Here is a 14,268-nt window from a genome sequence, read left to right on the forward strand (position 1 = left end):
GCACTTAGCAACTCAGTGAGACTCTAAATAAAAATACAAAAAATAGGACTGGGGATGTGGCTCATTGTGAGTTCAATTCCCAGTACCAAAAGAAAAAGAAAATAGATACAAGAGAAATATAAAACAACAAAATAGTTTTCCTTTATACCAACAATAATCAATTAGAAAACACAGAAGTTTCAGAAGCAGTAAAAACTATGAAATATCTAGGAATACATGTTTTAAAAAATGAGCAGGATTTCTGTGTGAAAACTAAAACTTTTATTCTAGGACATTGAATACTAACTTGAGAATCATTCACTCATAAGAATAGTAAAATTCAGTTTTGTAAGGATGGTAATTTTCCTGTTGTTAACCTGACACTGAATGTGGTAAAAATTGGGGTTTTGATAGAGATAAGATAAAGTGATTGAAAAGTTTGTCTGGAAGGTTAAATTCTTGAGAGTAGTAAACTCAATATAAAGATTGCTACTGTCTATAAAATAAGAATCATTAAGCCAGGTGCAGTGGTACACACCTGTAATCCCAGTGACCTGAAGAGGAGACAGGTGCATGGTATGTTCAAGGTCAAGAACTTGTCTTAAAGTAAAAAGGACTGGGGGTGTAGCTCAGGGGTAGAATACCCCTGGGTTCAATCCCCAATAAACCCCCTCCCAAAAGGTCATTAAAATACTATGGAACTGACAGAGGAGTAGACAAATCAAGAAAGCCAGGGTAGAGGACCTAGAAGGAGAGACCCCAGGGATTTAAGAATAAAAATACCGAATAGCAATGGTGGGATCAAAACCAGTGGGCAAGCCTGGCCCAGTTCTTCAGCACCAGGACATCAGGAGGAGGAGGAGGGAAAGGCAGATCCTTACCTCACATGGAGATTGACAAATTGTAGATGGAGGCAAGAGCAGTTTTTCTGGCAGAAGGATAATGAATTCTGATTGAAATATGTTGATTTTTGTGATGCCAAAGAGATTTTTTAATATGTCTACCAAAAAAAGCTATGTGTGACATAATTTTCCATTCAAATCCAGACTCTGTCTCAGCAGAGCAGACGGAAGCAGATGCTCAGTAAGCTACTTGCTGTGGCTTAGCTGGGCCTGTCCTTGGTGGGGGTGGTGTGCCTTCTGGTAGGTGCTTTTGTAGGTGACAGTTCTGTTAAGCACATGCAATGACAGGCCCTGGTTCCAGAACTGCAGATGTGATTTGTCCCCTTCATTACTCTCTTCAGCTGTATTTAGATGCAGAGTCTAAGTTTAGGGATCTCTTCGCCTTCTGTGAAAGGAGGACAAAAGCCCTTGCTGCTCTTTGTGACCCTCCTCTGCCTCGCAGTGCACCCAGAAGCAGCTGTAAATGGGGTGACTAAATTATTCAAGTGCTCACAAGCTGTGGTGTTCCGCCTGTCCTGGTTCATCCTGTGGGAGTATCTCCCAACCCCTTGACCTACATTTGTCTACAGGAACCATCCTGTCTAGCTGCTGCTAATAGGGCTCAGGTGACTGTGGGTGAAGAGAGACAACCTGTTTATCATTTGTCTGTCCCCCACCCATGCCTGGGCTTTTCCTCTGAGTTTATGGCTGTTACAAGGCAATGCAGCATAACCTCTATCAGAAACATACGTGCTGAGGGGACCAGGGGCTGAAATGGAGTATCAAATTCCTTGCATGTACAGTTTTGTCAAAATGAACCCAACTTCTATGTATAACTATAATGCTCTAATTAAAAAAAAAATAAACACAGTGCTTCTTAACACAGGCCTGCAGAGCCCCTCACAGCTTTTCAGGTCTGTCTCTCCTGTTCTTTCTTTGGCAGTACTTTTGTTCACCCTGTTCTCTGCTTGGAACAGCTTTCCAACCATATCTGCCTGTCGAAACCTCCCAAATCTTAAAGGACTGAATTAAATAACTTATTTGAGATATTTCCCCCTTGGCTCTGTCGGTGTGAAGTTTCACTCACCTCTGCACATTTGTTGTGCTTTTCACTTGACACTTGTTTATGTAGTTACAGTAGCCCTTTTACCCGTAGGAGGCACCCCAAGACCCACAGGAGGTGTCTGGAACCACAGTAGCACCAGACCCTCCATGCACTGTTCCTCTTCCTATATCTACAGAGCTGTGATCAGCTTTGACATTCACTAAGAGAAGTACCTTACAGCTTTTCTTGGGCATATCTGAAATTCTGTCAGCACTACTTGTGTACTTGGGGACATTATCAAGCATGTGATGCTGTGACAGTTGATACCATAACTAAGACAGCTAGGAAAGGACTGATGGATGGGTGATGCATGCAGCATGGACAGACGAGTGGTTCGCAACCCCAGTGAGACACAAGGGAAAGGCACAAGATTTCATCCTGTTACGTAGAACTACATGTAGTTTAAAGCCTAGGAAGTGTATATTTGTGGAATTTTCCATTTGGTATTTTCAGATTTTGTTTGGCAATTGGTAATCAAAACCACAGAAATCGTAACTGAGGGTGAGGAGGCCACTGCACTCGTGCCCCTGCTGATGCTGCTCTAGGCAGGAGGCCTCTTTAGGAGCAGTGCTGCCACGGGATGGTTGTGTCCCTCCAGTGCCTTGCTCTTGGTAGCAGTTCCAACATGTGCCAGAAGAAGGCTGGATGTCGGACAGGGCTAGCGCTTAGCAACATCTGTGACTCAGATACTGTCTAAGGGCTTTGTCGTATTGCCATTTCATTTAACCCCACGGTGGCAGTGTGGTCCCCTTTTTATAGACAAGGACAGTTGTGAAAAATGTTAACTAAGGCCCTCTTCCACGAGGGTGAGTGGTGGAGTTGGGTTTGTGTTTTCTGACCTCAGTGTCCAAATGCCTCCTCAGCACATCCCACGTGTCCTCCTGTGGGCATCACTCTGGGCACACCTCGCCCCAGCTGGCTCCCCTTCCCTTTGGTCTCCGCTCCCTGCCTTCCTCCCCAGTCAGCCCTGTTCTTATAGTTGATATCCCTATTCAGAAACCTTGGTGGCGTCGGGTGTTGAACTCAGCATCAAATGCAGTGTCAAAGCTCCTTCAGCCCTGTTGCCTTTACCTTCAGAATATACCTGGAATGGGCTGCAGACACCTGTCCTGTTCCCTGGTCTGAGCCACTGTCCCTTCCTACCTGCCCTCTACCCCTCTGTCACTGTTCAACCCAGAGTCAGAATGGTTCTGTTTAAAACCTGATCACCTCATGGCCTAAATTCTTCCAGGAGTTCTCTGCCTCAGATTGAAGCCACAGTGCCCCGCCGAAGCCTGCCAGCTCTGTTTCCTCCTGCCTGTCTTAGTGACCTGTCCTCCTCAACCCTGTGCAGTCAGACTCTGTCCATGGGCTGCTGAACTTGCTTCTCTCTCTCCTGGATATTCACCCCAGGTGTCCATGGGCTTGTTCTCTGTTAGGAGCCACTTTCCAGATATGGCCAGTGCCCACCTGTGTCCTGCACTCCCTGCTTCTTTTACTGTGCAGCTCTTGGTGACATCTGGCATGCTGTATGTTTACCTGCTTCTTCATTATAATCTCTCTCTCTCCACTGCTATCCACCACTCGACGGACTTTGTCTTGTCCACACTCTGTCTTCACCACCTGGAGTGGTGCTTGGTGCATTTTAGATGCCCACTAGTGCTTGTTTTCTAGATGAGAGAACAAGTAGATGATGGGTGCAGGACTCTGATCTCAGTGAGCCTTCCAGCCTGCGTTTGGCATTAGGCAAGTGGGGTTGGTTTGGTGTGAGCCCCACTTTTTGTGGATAAAGAGTACTTGTCCCTAGGGATTTCTGAGAGTTGGTAATTGACAGTTTGCCTTGTGCTGAAGTGATTGATATCCTAGTCTCAAGCTGACCATTTACCTAGTAGGTCTCTGTAGAAGCTTTGTAAGATTAACATACAAGCATCACTTGAGTTCCGTAGTCTGGGAGAGATAATGGAGCACTTCTTCAGAAAGCATGTGTTCATTTAACCCTTCCTTCTACAATAGTGTATAACGACAGCTGAGGGTCCATTGTTATAGAACCACTTCTACTATTCTTGTTCTTTGTAGGGAAACGTGTAAATATTTTTAAATTTTTTTTACAGCCTTTCCTCCTTTTTGTTTTGGAAAGTCTGGAGTTTCAAAATTCTGTACCTCATGAGTATTTTAATTTATATTAGCTGAAACTGTTCCATTAGTTTATTTATTTGACTAGTTAGATTCCATGTTTTCCTACATTCCTAGCAGAGTCTCCCTGGAAGAAAATTTCTATAATACTATTTAAATACAGTGATGCTGTGATACACAGAAGGAAGAGGAAGTCCCACTGACTCTTCCTTGGCGGGTCCTGGAGCCCTCTGCTCCCCTGCCTGCCCTCCAGCTCCCAGCCTCCCCCTGGGAAACAGGCGTGGTTATCTCAGACTTTCCTGGGACCTGGGAGGGGAACATGTCAAGAGTTCCTTTCTACACAAATCCAGTGGAGAGTTAAAAGTATCAGTAAAGGTGAGAATGAAATAATTGGGAGAGTCGCTCTGATTGCCCTGAAAAAGATATTTGGGAACATATTTGCTGTTGAAATCTGCAGCTTGCTTCTGTGGCTAGTGGTGTTGGTTTTACTGGGGGGGGGGTGCCTCTCTGTCCAGCAGCGTCTGCTGACAGGGTGAGGTCCGCACATTCCCTTGGCTCTGTTCTGCCTCCCCGCGGTGCCTGTGCTGGGCTGCAGTCATCCGTCTGTTTACCTGCCGCTTGCTTCTTAACTCTTCTTAGACCTTTTATCCCACACTGACTTTCCCTTTGTAGTCACTCTATGATAATTTTACCTTCTGTTCTTTTCTTAAATTCACCATTGCCCTGAAGATAGGTTGGGCCAGAGGCAGTTGTGAGACCCTGGGTTGAATCCTCAGCACCACATTAAAAAAAAAAAAAAGATATTGTGTCTATCTTTAAAAAATAAATAAATAATTAATTAAAAACAAAGGGAATGTTTGGGGCTGGTGATCACCAGTAAAGGAAACAGAAACAACTATGAGACAGTTTCATAAACCAGGCAGTACTTTGTGTATCAGGTGCCAATTTCTGAAGGCACAAAGATAAGGCAGCGTTCCTGCTATTGAATAGTTCATGGGTATTTTTGTGGTGACAGAGAAGTAAACAGTCTTATTTTAGTATGACAAATGCTTTCAGTGGTGACAGTGGACAGATGGAGAGAAGTGTCACTGCCTGTAGGAAACACCTCTTGGGTAGACACCTAGCAGGGTCACTTCATTTTGTGTCTTTACAGTATTCCTGTCTGGTACCAGGCTGAACTGTGTGTTGGAGGTTCAGTATGGAGGGCGTTGGGCTTCCCTGCTTCATGGGCTTCTAAAGAGAGAGATTGCTGGGCACAGTGGAGCACCCTGTAATCCCAGCTACTTGGGAGGCTGAGATAGGAGGATTGCAAGTTCAAAGCCAGCCCAGCAATTGAGCGAGACTCTGACTCAAAATTTCAAAAAAGGACTGGAGATGTGACTTGGTGGTAGAGCACCTCTGGGTTCAGTCCCCAGTATCACCACCAAAAAAAAAAAAAGAAGAAGAAGAAGGGAGACACTTTAAAAATAACCATTGTAATTTAATGAATATAAGAACTGCAAACATGAGAAACACCTTGAAAGAAACAGACAAGAAGCTGAGATGAGGTGGAATGTGTGAGTGTGGGCATCTGTGCAGCTGATGATTTGGAGTGTCTGAGTGTGGGCATCTGTGCAGCGGAGCTGTTTGACATAGGGCCTCTTGGACAGAGAGTAACTTTCAGGCTGAGACTTGAAGGAGGGGCTGTAGGTCTTTTTGCATCACAGCTCCAGAAGAGTAACCCACATGCACCCATGTGCCAACTCTTCTCCCAGCTGAGCATGACATCCTGAGGTTCTGCATCCCTTGCATCTGGTGAAATAGAAGGTGCATGAAGGTGCAGAGTGTGGGTGGGGACAGTGTGGGCAAGTATTCAGAAAGCATTTTGAACATCTTATATATGATACCTGGAAGCTTACCATGTCACTGAGTTGATTAAATTTAATAATTATCAGTTAATTATGTTTTAAGGTGACTTGAGGATTAGACTTTAGAACTGAAATGGCTTTCATAATTTACTGGTAGGATAAATTAAGAAGAGAATTAGGCAGGGTGAGAAAAATGGTACTTTTTTCCCAGGGGAATGGAAGAGGTAGAGCAGGTTTATGGTCCTTAAGATCATGAAGGATGCTCTCTCTCTTTTTTTTTTAAATTTATTTTTTAGTTGTAGGTGGACACAATACCTTTATTTCATTTTTATGTGGTGCTGAGGACTGAACCCAGCGCCTCACCTACACTAGGCGAGCACTGTACCCCTGAGCCACAACCCCGGCCCCATGAAGGATGGTCTTCGAAGCCTAGAGGGCATTAGTGTGCTCTCCAAGCAGAGGGGGATTAGGCTGACTGAGGAATGATTTCTTGGGAATGTGTGGTCTAAACACAGGTCCCCTCCCTTAAGTCTTGGAGTTTCTTCCACCCTGGCCTGTCAGGTGTGGAGGAGGAGCCCACGTGCTCACGGGCCATGTTCCCGTCTGCTTTCTAGAGTGGAAGTGTTGGAAACAGGCCCTCAGACTGTGGGCCGACATTGGGAGACATAGTGTAACTAGTGTCCTGTCTTGACACGTTGAGAGACACCGATTGTTTGCCAAAGGTGGCCATTGGCACTGCACGACTGTGCTGTGAGCAGAGAGGTGGTGGGGGAAACAGACTCCTCCTGGTGGGGTCAGCTCCCTGCCCCTCCTGCCTAGTACAGGTGAGTCTCTGCCAAGAGGGTGCAGTGAGACGTTCTGCTCCAGGCACACAGAGTACATGTGTTGCCTCCAAGCAAATGAATTTCATGCCTTTTGTTTTTGCAGTTTCCCAAATTAAATTAACCTAACCTAAGGTAACTATGTCTGCAGTACCAGGGGTAGAACCCAGCCGCCTGCTTGCTGGGCAAGCACTCCACCCCTGAACCACACCCACATTCCTATGTGCTTCCTGTGTAGCTCATTTTTTTCCTTTCCAAATTATCCATTTAATTAGAACACTTTTTAAAAATGGGGGAAGTGTTGCCATTGTCTTGCTTGCAACTTGATTTTGAAGTCCTCTTTTCCTTCAAATAAGGCTCAGCTGCTGTGCCTGGCCTGCCTTGCGTGGTGGCTGGCATGCACTGCTTTGAGATCAGGGAAGTTGCAGCAGTCCCTGTTCTCCTTTCCTCCTCCCTGTGCTGTTGCCCTCACCTCTCCCACTTCTCACCCAGACGCCCTTGTCTCCCACCCCTTCGCCTTTCCCAGGCAGTCATGTCCTACCTTCCCCCACCCGGGGCTGGAGGCAACAGCTGGCAGTGTGTGTTGAAGGAGGTGCTGGGTCACAAGAGGCCAGGTGTGTGACCTCTGGACCTCCTTTTCTGGGGCATGAAATGAAGAGATAGGACCTGATCACTGGCTCACAGAAGACCCCTGGTCTTGAAATCCCATTTATGGTAGAAATGTCATCATTTTGTAGTCCCCTAAGAGGAATGAACTCTCTTTACATGCCTTTAGTGCTTTGACTTTCCTCATTTAAACCTCCTGCCTTTTGTCTGTTGTAGCCCGATGATGATCATCACTCAGAAGATCACCAGTTTGGCTTATGAAATTCATGATGGTAAGAATTCTGAAATTAATTCTTCATTTCTGAATATAGTCCCATTCAAATAATCTTTTGCTTGAGATACTACCACAGTTCTCTGCTCCCCGCAGAGTGCCAGGACAGCATGGGGTGAGGTGGGGGTTTGACGGGGCTTGGGCTGCCCCAGCAGGCTTGCTGCCCTGGTGGCTTCTTTGTTCTGCTTTGTTGGCTTGTTTGCAGTCCTGCAGTTGGAACTTGGAGCCTTGCAGATGCCGGGCAAGTGCTGTACCCTAGAGCTACATCCCAACCCTACCTTGATTTTTTTTTTTAAATATTTATTTTTTAGATGTATGTGGTCACACAATATCTTTATTTCATTTTTATGTGGTGCTAAGGATTGAACCCAGTGCCTCACGTGTGCTAGGCGAGCGCTCTACCACTGAGCCACACCCCCCAGCCCCCTACCCTGATTTTTAATTCAGTTCAGCAACAAAAAGTGAAGTAGCAGATCCAATCATTTGGCCCACATTAGTGACAATTTAAAATACAAAGGAAAGAGACTTTGGTTCTAAATCTACTTTCATTTCTGTTTCATCTCTGCCTTGAATTTATATTAAAATTTTTATGTTTTCCTACCCCTCCCTTTATATTTACAATGCATAGGTACATATTTACATACACTTTTAGGGTAAGCATTTATATATTTTATTTAAAATGGACGTGTAACCATAGGAAATGATAGCAGTTAGAACTCTGAATCACAGAATTTAGGCTCTGGTTTCTTTGGAGATGGAAGAGTGATCCCTGGAGCCCCGTGTGCCCCCTCCACCCAGCCTGTGCCCACTGCAGCCAGAATGCACTGTACAGTTAGGGGCCAGCCTTGACAAAGCTGTGAAGAGAGGGAGGGTGTTCCTCTTCTACCCTTTGGCTACTGACAAGCAGAATCAAACGACTTAGCTTTTTGGAGGAATAGAGGGAGAGAATAGATGACTTTCAAGGAGTCTCAAATACTTGTTTAATCAGATGTGTGTATTGAACAGCAACTCAACGTCTGTCCTTCTGATGTGGAGATCTGAGGCAGGGAGAGGCAGAACTGGCATCTGAGTCTCTGTGGGGTGGTGGCAGCTGAGACAGAGATGGCCTCTGAGGGCGGCACATTCCTGTTTCAGGTTTCTCATATGTAAAGTCATAGTTCGAGATCCCCTTTGGAGGATCTTTTCAAGGGATAATAGCTGATTTATATTGTCTCACGGGTTCATGTCCTCAACAGTGAAGTGGGTAGTGCTCTCCAGACAGGGTACTAAACCAGTCATGAAACTTTAAGTTATCTTTGGGTGCTGAGACTTCCACATCCTGATGATGTCAAATCATGCCCAGGACTCTGGGAGGAAAATGTAGGAAAGTCAGGATCAGGGATCTAATTTTATTGGTTTAGAAGCACATGAGAATATATTTTCAACTCAGAGCTTTAAAAAAAAAAAAAAAAGCAGCAGAACTTCATTTCCTGACCTGTTCTTTTAGTTATTTCTTTGGAGCAGTTTAGATTTTGTTTAGCCTTGGCAATAGTTGAAGAGTTTAGACTTCAAAATGGTGCCCCTGCAATCTGCCTCAGTCCATTCTCCTGGTCTCCTAGGCTGGCCCTGCTGCATCCATACCCTGCCACTTGATGCTCACGGGGCAGAGGGTTGGCCCTCTGGCCTGTTTCCCCAGCAGTCTTACAAAGGAGGGCCTCCTCATCTGTGTGTTGGGGACACCAAGCCCATTCAACTCACCGTGTCATTGAATTCATGTCTCATACTTGCTACAGTGAGGATTCCAGGCAAAGTTGATCAGAATCAAAAGGACTTGTAGTGTGGTCTGGAGGAAAACAGGCTCAGGTTTCCAGGAGTCCCCAGTGCAGTTCCAGAGGATGTGCTGGATCCCCCAGCAGCAAGTCACAGCAAGGCCTGAGAAGTGTGGCCTGCCGGGGAGTTCGCTAGGACTCGGCACCCAAGGCTTTTAGGGACCAGTCACATAGGCACCCAGAGGGCAAGCAGGACTTCACAGTAAGTAATATTGTTGGCACAAACTGTCCAGATATGAGGAGCATTGGTGTGTTCTTTTATTCTTTTGGAACCGGGAATTGAACCCAGGGGCACTTTGCTACTGAGCCATATCCCCAGACTTTTTAAAATTTTTTTATTTTGAGACAAGGTCTTGCTAAGTTTCTTAGAGCCTCAACAGCAGAGACTGGTCTCAAACTTGTGATCCTTCTGCTTCAGCCTGGAATTACAGGCATGTGCCACTGCATCTGGCATAAGAGAGCATTTATATTGGTAGGGACATTTTGCCAACTCAGTGAGCCCTAGGTCCATCTTCTTACCAGTAGGCCTTTCTGAGCACTGCAGGCTCAGCAGGTGGGGCCTTTCTCTGAGTCTCTGGTCTTTTTTCAGAGGCCACCCTGGGGCAGTGCTCACACAGGCAGCCTCAGGAAGCAGGTGCTCTTTGGTCTCGGAAACTGCTAGACGTGATTTTCAGACATCTCGTCACCCTCACAGGATTGGTGATGAGATGAGATTTTTTATTTGTATTCTTTCTCCCTCCCTCTCTTTCCTTCTGGTTTTGAAGTATGCGTATGGCATTGCTGAGGCCTCAGGTAGATGAGGTCCTGAAGATGTGCTTGTCGCCTGGCTGCGGGAGTGTGTGGCATGTTTTCTCTGGCGCCTCCCAGGAGGACCGTGCAGTGTTGCTGGGGCCTGTGCCTGGCGTGGGAAGGTGGGGAGCCTTGTTTCCTATCAGATGCAGGCTGCATGACTTGTACTAGGTTGGATTTCTGGCTTTAAAAACTAGCATCTTGTCTTTAATCTGTTTTTGGTCATTCTATTTAAGTGCCCAATTTGTGAACTGAGAAGGGAGGCTCAATTCCTTGTACAGGGAAACACAAAACACAGAACGGGTCTAAGAGAATCTCCTTTAAGCCCATTTCTACTTTCCTTGGCTCATTTGCTACTCTAAAATGATAGTAGCCTCCCCGGTCAGGATAGCAAATCAAATGGACACAGAAGCCCACGACACCAAAGGCGTGGAAATGCTGACAAAACAGCACAAATATGACATGGAGCATGGCTTGGCTTCCCAAACGGGGCTGTTACCGTGGCCCCTTCCTGGTAAAAGGAGCAATGTCCCTGCCCACAGAATGGTAAGGAGCTTTTCTAAAAAATACTGATCCTCATTTCCAGAGAGAGCCCTTGGTTTCTTTTTGTTTTTAAGAAAATGGTAGACAGGGGCTGGGGTAGTGGCTCAGTGGTGGAGCGCTTGCCTGGCATGTGTGAAGCTCAGGGTTTGATCCTCAGCACCACATAAAAGTAAATAAATAGAGATATTGTGTCCACTATAACTAAAAAATATAGAGACTATTAACAAAGAAAAAAAAGAAAAGAAAAGAAAGGAAGAAAGTGATGGACAGCAGTGTTTCTGACCTGGGGAAGAAAGCAGAGTTTAAAGTCCCAGAAGTCTTCCTTGGCTTCTTCCGGACCACTGTTCACCTTTCTCTGGTCTACAGTTTTAAGGTTTTTTCCTTCTGATTACAAAATATAGGTATATATTCACTGAAGGAAATTGGAAAATGCAAATTAAGTCCAAAGAAAAAAATAATGATCCTTTGTGTCTGTCTGCCAGAGCTGCTTTGTACTAATGTTTCCTTTGTGTTCTTAGGAAGCCTGGTTCTCTTTAAAATATTTTTGTTGTTGTAGTTGGACACAGTACCTTTATTTAATTTATTATTATTTATCTGGGGTGTTGAGGATCAAACCCAGTGCCTCGTATATGCTAAGCGAGCACTACCTCTGAGCCACAACCCCAGACCCTAGTTTTCTTTTTATATAATTATCAAAAATAAATGTGGGGGCTGGGGTTGTGGCTCAGCTGTAAAGTGCTCGCTTGGCATATGCAAGGCCCTGGGTTCAATCTTCAGCACCACATAAAATAAATAAATAAAATAAAGGTATTGTCAACTACAACTAAAAAATATTAAAAAAAAAAAAAGTAAATGTGCCGTTATTTGCCCATTCCCTAATTGTTGTATACATAGGTAGTTTCTTTTTTTTTTTTCCCTATTGTGTACAAGGCTGTGATGATCCATAGTACATTTCAAATCACACCTTTGTGTCATTTCCTTACATTACAGTCCTGGTGCTTTTTTCCACTGGTGGAGAGGAAGATGACATGGGTTTTTCTTAGTAGTCCATTTATTTTTTATTTGTATTCTTTCTCCCTACCAGAATATAAGTGCTGTAACACTTATATTCTATTTTCCTCTGCTTTTACCCCAGTGCCTAGGATAGTTCCTAGGCATTTTAGGTTCCTAGGCCATAGGATAGTTCCTGTGGCATTTTAAGACTAACAATTTTCTTCTTATCTTTGTTTTGTATACACACATAATAATATTAAAATGTATTACATAATTGAGATCATGTTATATGACCACATTTTCATTGTTAATGAAATTGCAAATCTGTCATCATCATTAATCATAAAGGTAGCATTTTATACATTAACTGAATGCTGGTTTCTTGTATGGTTTGTTTTTCATGTTTTCCTGTCCGCCTTAATGTGTTTTGGTTGGTTTGGTTTTGATTCTTAGGGGTATGTTAACATTGTATCATATTTGCTGTAAATATTTCCTAAGTCTGTTATTTGCTTCTTAATTTAGTCCCCTTTTGGTCTTTAGATTGGATTTAGGGTATATATATTTTAAAGGATATAGATCTAGTAAACTGATATGTAGCCATAGAAATAACTTCCTATTTGGGAAGAAATATATATTTGAATACAATTTTGATTTGAGTTTCTGTTCATTGGAGTCATGTGGGGTAAGGAAATTATTCCTTGCTTTATGTTGAGATTCTACTTTGTAGCACAGATGTTTAGTGATTTAAATCATCCAACAATCAAAAAAAATTAAGGCTGCTTTTTTGAAAAGTCATAGCGTTTACTGTTAAGAATAATACATTTGTAAGTTTAAACAGTAGCAGCATGGGGCTGGGCCTGGGGCTCAGCGGGAGCACACTTGCCTGGCATGTTTGAGGCACTAGGTTCGATTCTCAGCATCACATGTAAATAAATAAAATAAAGGTCTGTCAACACTAAAAAAATTTTTTTGTTGTTTAAAAAGTACTAGCATATCGGAATTTTTAAAATTTAACAAGTTTCCTTTAGACAGCAGTCATGTTAGTGGCTTTGTTTGCTGGCAGTGTGCTGTTTATCTTATACAGACCTGGGTGTGTTAGACTGCATGATGGTCCTTTCACATGTTTGAAACTGTTGCCATGAGAAAGAAAGGGACAGTTGTTGAGAATATAGCATGAATTTCAGGTGATGTAAGCATGAATGGGGAAAAATGCCCTCTTGGGAGAATTCATAATTGATCAAATTACCTTTGTTTGTTTCTCAGGGATGTTTCGAAAGGATGAAGAACTGACTCCATCACAGAGGGGCTTGGCTGTAAGGTTTGTGCCTTTGTATTATGTCCTGCCAGGTTCGTGGACCACCTCTGCCTAGAATATGCATCACTTGTGCGGCCAAGGCTTCTTGGTCTTTCTAGAGTTATCTGGTTCAGGCAAGCCCAGGCTGCTTCCCTCTCCTACCTCCCTGCCACTACACATTGCCATGTGAGACTAGCTCCCCTAGACCCTTGCCCCCGGGTATTCATAGAGTACACAGCTCCTGTGGACCAGGAGGCCGACTGCTAAGTTTTTCTCCCTGGGACTCTTGAGTTCCTTTAATGCAGATGATAGTATGTCTCCCACGTAGTAATTATTAGTAGTAGTCGTAGCCACCATTCGTAGACCAGTAACTTGATAGCAGGCATTGGCCAAGACAGAATATATCAATATAACACACAGATGCCACATTTTGAAAAAATGAAGGACCATTCAGATATTGCTTATTGTTAACTTGAGGCATTAATTCTGGCATAGGCTGCTTCTTCATTTGTTACCAATATTCTGTCACATAATCTAAAGAATAGCTTAATGTCTGGCAAGGTCTGTCTCAACTAATATAGTTAGAGATCAGATACTCATTTTACTTAAAGAAAAATTTCCTATGGAATACTTATTCCTGAGTCTTCAGCTGGTAAGTACACATCTACTAGCAGAATGAGATGACGTTTGTGACAGTAGACAGACCTGTAACAGATGTTCCCCTTGGATCCCAAGGAGCATGCCTTAGGATTCTTCTTATGTTTTCCCCACCTTTAAAAAATGTTCTGTTTTATAGATAAAGAAATTGTGGTATATATGTATATGTATGTATGTATATATATATATATATATATATATATATATATATATATACACACACACACACACATATATATATATACACACACACACACACATACATACATACATACACATTGGAATGTTACTCAGCCTTAAAGAAGAATGAAATTATGGCATTTGCTGTTAAGTGGGTAGAACTGGAAAATATTGTGCTATGTGAAATAAGACAGTCCCAAAGAACCAAAGACCGAAAGTTTTCTCTGATATGTGGATACTAATTCACAATAAGGGTCATGGGCTAGGGAAGAATTGAGGTAATTTGGATTAGACAGAGGGGAATGAAGGAAGGAGAGGGGGCTGGGGCGTAGGAACGATAGTAGAATGAATTGGACATTATTACCCTATGTTCATATGACTA

The 14,268-nt window shown here is 43.6% G+C and overlaps 1 protein-coding gene across 5 annotated transcripts in view; it reads left to right on the top strand.

Moving 5' to 3' along the window:
- Mboat2 (membrane bound O-acyltransferase domain containing 2) overlaps positions 1 to 14,268 on the top strand; it is a 109,190-nt gene that overhangs the window by 67,047 nt on the left and 27,875 nt on the right. For all 5 annotated transcript variants that reach the window (XM_048804852.1, XM_048804854.1, XM_048804853.1 and 2 more), the window contains 2 exons: positions 7,568 to 7,623; positions 13,019 to 13,073. In XM_048804852.1, the coding sequence (XP_048660809.1) occupies positions 7,568 to 7,623; positions 13,019 to 13,073 (111 nt within the window). The remainder of the gene's footprint in view (positions 1 to 7,567; positions 7,624 to 13,018; positions 13,074 to 14,268) is intronic.

This window comes from Marmota marmota, unplaced genomic scaffold (assembly GCF_001458135.2).
Source record: "Marmota marmota marmota unplaced genomic scaffold, marMar, whole genome shotgun sequence".
Classification (NCBI taxonomy): domain Eukaryota; kingdom Metazoa; phylum Chordata; class Mammalia; order Rodentia; family Sciuridae; genus Marmota; species Marmota marmota.